Genomic DNA, 5,703 nt, shown 5'->3' on the forward strand with positions numbered 1-5,703 from the left:
CAGGGCAGAGGGAGGCGGTGACCGCTCCGCCCCCAGCTACAGTCGCGCGTCCCGCCCATCTGCCCGGAGTCTCCCGCGCGCTCCCAGCAGGAGCCGGCCCCAGGGGGCGAAGCTGCGACCTGGGAGGAGGGAGGGATTCGGAGACGCGGCTAATGGCTCCCAGCCAATGGGCTGCGCGGGCTGCCCGTAGTGCAGGGTGGGAGGGGGCGCATGTGCAGTTAGAGAGGCCCGTCCGGGGAGGAAGCTCGCTCCCCTCGCAGCGCGCGCGTGACTGGTTCCGAGCGGCTGCAGAGCCGCAGCCCGGTTTGCGCGCGTGACGCCCCGCCCCGAGTCGCCGCCCCGCCCCCTCTCCCGCCATGGCGCTGAACAAGTCTATGCACGCGAGAAACCGCTATCGGGATAAACCGCCGGACTTCGCTTACCTGGCGTCCAGGTACCCGGCCTTCCGCCAGCACGTGCAGACCAGCCTCTCCGGCCGGGCCAGGTGGGTCCCCGGCACCGGGGGAGGGGCGCGGGGAGCTCTGACGGGTCTCGGCGGGCGCGGCCGGCAGGGGACTGGGATTTTCCGCCGCCGTTGTACAGAGCGCCGCGGCGGCAGCTGAGCGGCGGCGCGGACACATGGGGGAGGCCTGGGTCTGTGCCACTGCGGGCGAGCCCAATTCCCCCTCCGGCCATCGCCGTGCGCCAGCGGCCTGTGGGCCGGCATCACCGTGCCAGGCGCGCCCCCCTCCAATCTTCGCCTCCAGCGCCGCTGTCCCGGCAACAACCCTTTCCGCCGTCTAGCCAGCATCGCTGGGAAACACCCCCGACCCCTTCCCGAGCCACAGAAAAGTGCGTACGTCGGTGTAGCTCTGACAGGTGGGGTTGCTGTACCGAGAAGGGCATGTGCTACAGCTGTGGCTCTGAAGTGTAGACATGGGCTTAGCCTCCCTTGCTACACAACCACTAGTCATCCCCACAACACCGTCCATACTTTGCACGGAATGAGCCGGGGATCCTGTGGGGAAAACAATATGTGATTAGACTCAATCAAAATACCCCTGCGCTAGGGACCGAGCTCCGGTTGTACTGGTGTGTCCCTATTTTGAGTGCTTGCCTTTGCAACTGCAACATTTTCCTTATGTAGATGTTTACTTTTTTAAAATACAAACTGAGGAAATAAATTCTGTCATAATCTAATGATTGTGGTAGAGCCAGTAGATGGTACAGAGAAGGACGTGTGTTTTGGGGGTTGGGTTTGTCCCAGAACCAGCACTTAAGGCTTTTTCTTTCTCAGACTCCAAGGAATACTGCCTAAACAGTCTTATGTAGTCAGCTTGAGTTTTGTTGCTGAAACTGAATGATTTTTGATGGATTTTGTTTTTATGTGTAGAAACAAGTTTTCTTCAGAACCATCCAATTTTAAGGAGATATTTCTTGTTTTGAATATGTGGCTTATGATTTTCTCCTCACAATAGTTTTAATTAATGCTGACAATACACTTGTTACAGTAATGCATAAAACTAAATAATGGTGCTTGGTGCCAACTATACTGCAAGGATTCTTTCTGTTAATTGCATTTTATGCCTTGCAGCCTAAATTTCAAGGATCCAGAAGCTGTGAGAGCTCTGACATGCACTCTCTTGAAAGAAGACTTTGGACTTACAATTGATATACCATTAGAGAGGCTCATTCCTACTGTTCCCTTGAGGCTTAACTATATCCATTGGGTGGAAGATCTAATTGGTCATCAAGATGGTGATAAACAAGCTCTTAGAAGAGGAATTGACATAGGTATGTGTCATATGCTGGGGATTAGACAACTTTCTGTTTGACCAGGTTTGTCTGGTTCTTCAGTTTAAGAGTTTGGAAATGACATTAACTAATAGATTTTGCTTTATATCCATTGATATGCTGGGGGGGGGGGGGGGGGAATTAAATGTTCCAAACAACAAAAGTATTTGTGCTTGTGAGAGACTGGTTGTCCAGTCTCTAGCCTTATTGGGGTTGGCTCCTTTCTGGACTAAACTTCTTCCCACAGATTTGTGAATAAATGCAGCTCACTTCTGACATGCAACACCTTTGCTTTCCACCTTTCCCATCCTTGAACTCTCCTGAACTTAGATTATTCATTGTATTGAATTGTGCTTTTGGTTAATAAATTGGAAAAAGATCTGCTTTTGAGTTTGTGAGTGTACTCAAATGAAACCTTTTAATTCAAATAACTTAACATTAGATTGCAGTGCTTCCTAGCTTTGAGTTGAGGTGTGCAAGGTGTTGTTCTTTACTCTTTATATTGCTTTTGCACATGTGAATCAGATTCCTTACATGTTGCATAGTAACAAATTTTAGTGTTGCCTTTTGATCAATCTACTCTTCTTGAATCCAGATTCTCACTTCTACATGTATTTTTTTTTAGGTAGCTAGGCCTCATTTGCTTTCTTTAGTGTCAAATGACTTTTCAATTCAGAGCCCTTTTTGGTGCTAAATTACAAAGGGGATTTAAACAGAAGTCAAGGAAAATACTAGTAAAATTGCATATTGATATCTGTTCAGACTTTCTATATCTATAGAGATCAAACGTACAAAAAAATCTTTCCCTAAATTATTTGTCAAATGTCTGCCAGCAATAAAACCTGTTTGGTCTACTGATTTATCTACTGCTTAATCCAATCAGTTAAGAAAGATTTTAATGTTGTTTTTAAAGGTTCTATACAAATATTTTAAAATCTGTCTGGACAGGTACATTTTGTTATAGTTTAGCATCTGTATTCCTTTTTGGTTTTGTCATTAGTTAAATCTTTCCTCTATAATTTGGAAGAATTCTTTTTTGAAAGTAGTCCTGCACTGGAGGAAGCACGTTACCAAATTGAGAAAAGTATATGGGGTCTCTGGATATCTATCCAACATTATTTGATTCATATCTTGTCTCTTCGCATTTCATCTTTGAAAGAAGGCTAAAATTCATGCTTTTCTCAAGGTTTCTATTTAGTAATTCAGTATCCACTTCACTTTCTCTTAACAGTGAATTCAGTGCTCTCCTGGCATTTACTAGTTACTGTGTTGTCTTGTCTGTTTCTTTGTCTTGTCTTGTCTTTGTGTTGTCTTGTTTCTTTTTCCACAATTTATTAACTTTATTTTGTATTTGTCAGCGTGGATTTGATTTAAATCAAACTGATTTAAATCACTAGTCAGGAAGATTCGATTTAATCATGGATTTCTACATAAAAGTGCATTCTCGTTAGTTGTTATAACCTTAATACATATTCTTCACAACTCAGAGATGTAGGTTTCATTTTTAGAAGGTACACACTATACATCGGGGTCAGCAACCTTTCAAAAGTGGTGTGCCGAGTCTTCATTTATTTACTCTAATTTAAGGTTTCGCGTGCCAGTAATACATTTTAACGTTTTTAAAAGATCTCTTTCTATAAGTCTATAATATATAACTAAACTATTGTTGTATGTAAAGTAAATAAGGTTTTTAAAATGTTTAAGAAGCTTCACTTAAAATCAAATTAAAATGCAGAGCCCTCCGGACTGGTGGCCAGGACCCGGGCAGCGTGAGTGCCACTGAAAATCAATCAGCTCACGTGTCGCCTTTGGCACGCGTGCCATAGGTTGCCTACCCCTGCTATACATTTTTAAGTGATTTATTTTGAAAACTTTTCAGATTAGTTTTACAGCTATATCAGGAAAATGAATGATTGGTTATTTCATTTACCAAAGGTAATTGATAGTTCACCTCCCAATGACTTCATAAATATCTTCAATTCAACAGGTAAATCATTAATATTTGGTGGATTTTCTTGCCATGCTGTATTAGGAGGAGAACATCACCAGACAGACATTTAAATTGTTTTATTTAACTAAAACAACAACATTGTGTATTCTGGATTTTTTTTTTATTCAACAGCAAACATATAATATTTTAACAAAACAAGCATATGAATTTTTGAGTTTAGTTAACCATTCAAGTTTTTTTAAAATCAGGTTTGTTTTTGTTAAAATTGTTTAAAATAGTTAAATGAAATATTTTAAAAAACTAAAATCAAATTGACTGTCAGCCAGGTCAACATGAGAAACTTAAAATATTGGCTTCTGCAGCTAACTCAGTCGCTTCACCTTCATTTTCCTGTTTGTTCATAATCTGGAAAAGAAAAACAAGCTTTCCTGCTTTTTCAGGTCCCAAACAGTTTCTCAATTTGGAATGAATTAGTCCAAAGAAAGAAAACATTCTTTCTACACCATCGGAAGAAGCTACTGCTGTTAAAAGTGAGATTATCACTTCAACAGACTCTGAATTAGGATGACCAGACAGCAAGTGTGAAAAATCGGGATGAGGGTGGGGGGTAATATGCGCCTATATAAGACACAGCCCAAAATATCGGGACTGTCCCTATAAAATCGGGACATCTGGTCACCCTACTCTGAATCCAAGTGCTTAAGTGACTTCCACCAGTTCACTGGTGTGACTTTCTTTAAAACATCATCAGCAAACATATTTCTTGAATGGTTCACCCTTACTCTGAAGTTTATTATAGTTGGCATTATGTAGGGATGATTGCTGGATGTCCATGTCATAGCCAACTCCTCTTCTTCAGCAGTTAAGTTTTGACCCTGGTACCAAGTATTGAGAATATTTGCAAGAAAATGAGCTGGAGATAGTGTAACAAAGCAGTCTCTGGCGGGACACTACTGAGAGTATCAATTCAGGACAAATTGCTTAGAGCAGGGAAGTCACAGCCCAAGGCTGGGGGTCCTTCACTACTAAGGCACACCAAACCAGCCAAACAGAGAGGACTTCGGTTTTACCCCACTGGCTAACCAGAAGTCATACAAGCAATTCCCTCAGATACTCCAGTTTCCCAGTATCACCACCAATGCCACTCATTATGGGGATGAATGATTATGAAAACCAATACCCCAGTAAAAGAAAAAAAGTTCTCCCGATCCCAAAGGACCAAGCCCCAGACCCAGGTCAATATACAAGTCAGATCTTACCCACAAATCATGCTGTTGCTAATCCTTTAGAATCTAAAGGTTTATTCATAGAAAGAAAGAAATATAGATGAGAGTTAAAATTGGTTAAATGGAATCAAATACATACAACCATTGCAGACTTCTTGGTTCAGGCATATAGCAGTGGTGGAATAAACTGCAGGCTCAAATCAAATCTCTGGAGTACATCTACAGATTTGGATGGGTCCTCAGTCCTTTGTTCAGAGCTTCAGTTTTTAGCAAAGTTTCTCCAGAGGTCAGAAGCAGGATTGAAGACAAAATGGAGGGGATTCCAGGGCCTTTTGTATCCTTTGCCTTGTGGAGGAACACCCCTTTGTTGTTACTGTCGAAAATCACAGCAGCAAGATCAGGGCTGGTGCAAGGAAGTTTCGCGCCCTAGGCAAAACTTCCACCTTGCTCGCCCCCCCCCCCCGCCCTGTGCCGGCCCCCCGCCCCCCCCCCCCCCGGAGGTGCCCCCCCCCGCAGCAGCTCCCTCCCCCTCTGCCCTGAGGCGCGTCCCCCCCCGGGGAGCCGTGCGGCAGCTCCCCACCCCAGCTCACCTCTGCTCTGCCTCCTCCCCGAGCATGCTGCCCCCGCTCTAAATCTCCTCCCCTCCCAGGCTTGCGGCGCCAAACAGCTGATTGGCGCTGCAAGCCTGGGAGGCGGGAGAAGTGGAGCGGCTGCTGCGCTGGGAGAGGGAGTCTGAGCCGCACGTGTCAGCGC

The 5,703-nt window shown here is 44.6% G+C and overlaps 1 protein-coding gene across 1 annotated transcript in view; it reads left to right on the forward strand.

Moving 5' to 3' along the window:
- Nucleotides 1-212: 212 nt before the first annotated feature.
- METTL16 (methyltransferase like 16) overlaps nt 213-5,703 on the forward strand; it is a 37,119-nt gene continuing 31,628 nt past the window's right edge. Inside the window, exons 1-2 of the mRNA XM_026657393.2 lie at nt 213-484; nt 1,574-1,773. Coding sequence (XP_026513178.1) covers nt 357-484; nt 1,574-1,773 — 328 coding nt within the window. The 5' untranslated portion in view covers nt 213-356. The remainder of the gene's footprint in view (nt 485-1,573; nt 1,774-5,703) is intronic.

Source organism: Terrapene carolina, unplaced genomic scaffold (assembly GCF_002925995.2).
Source record: "Terrapene carolina triunguis isolate 2854851 unplaced genomic scaffold, T_m_triunguis-2.0 Scaffold242, whole genome shotgun sequence".
Taxonomy (NCBI): Eukaryota; Metazoa; Chordata; order Testudines; family Emydidae; genus Terrapene; species Terrapene triunguis.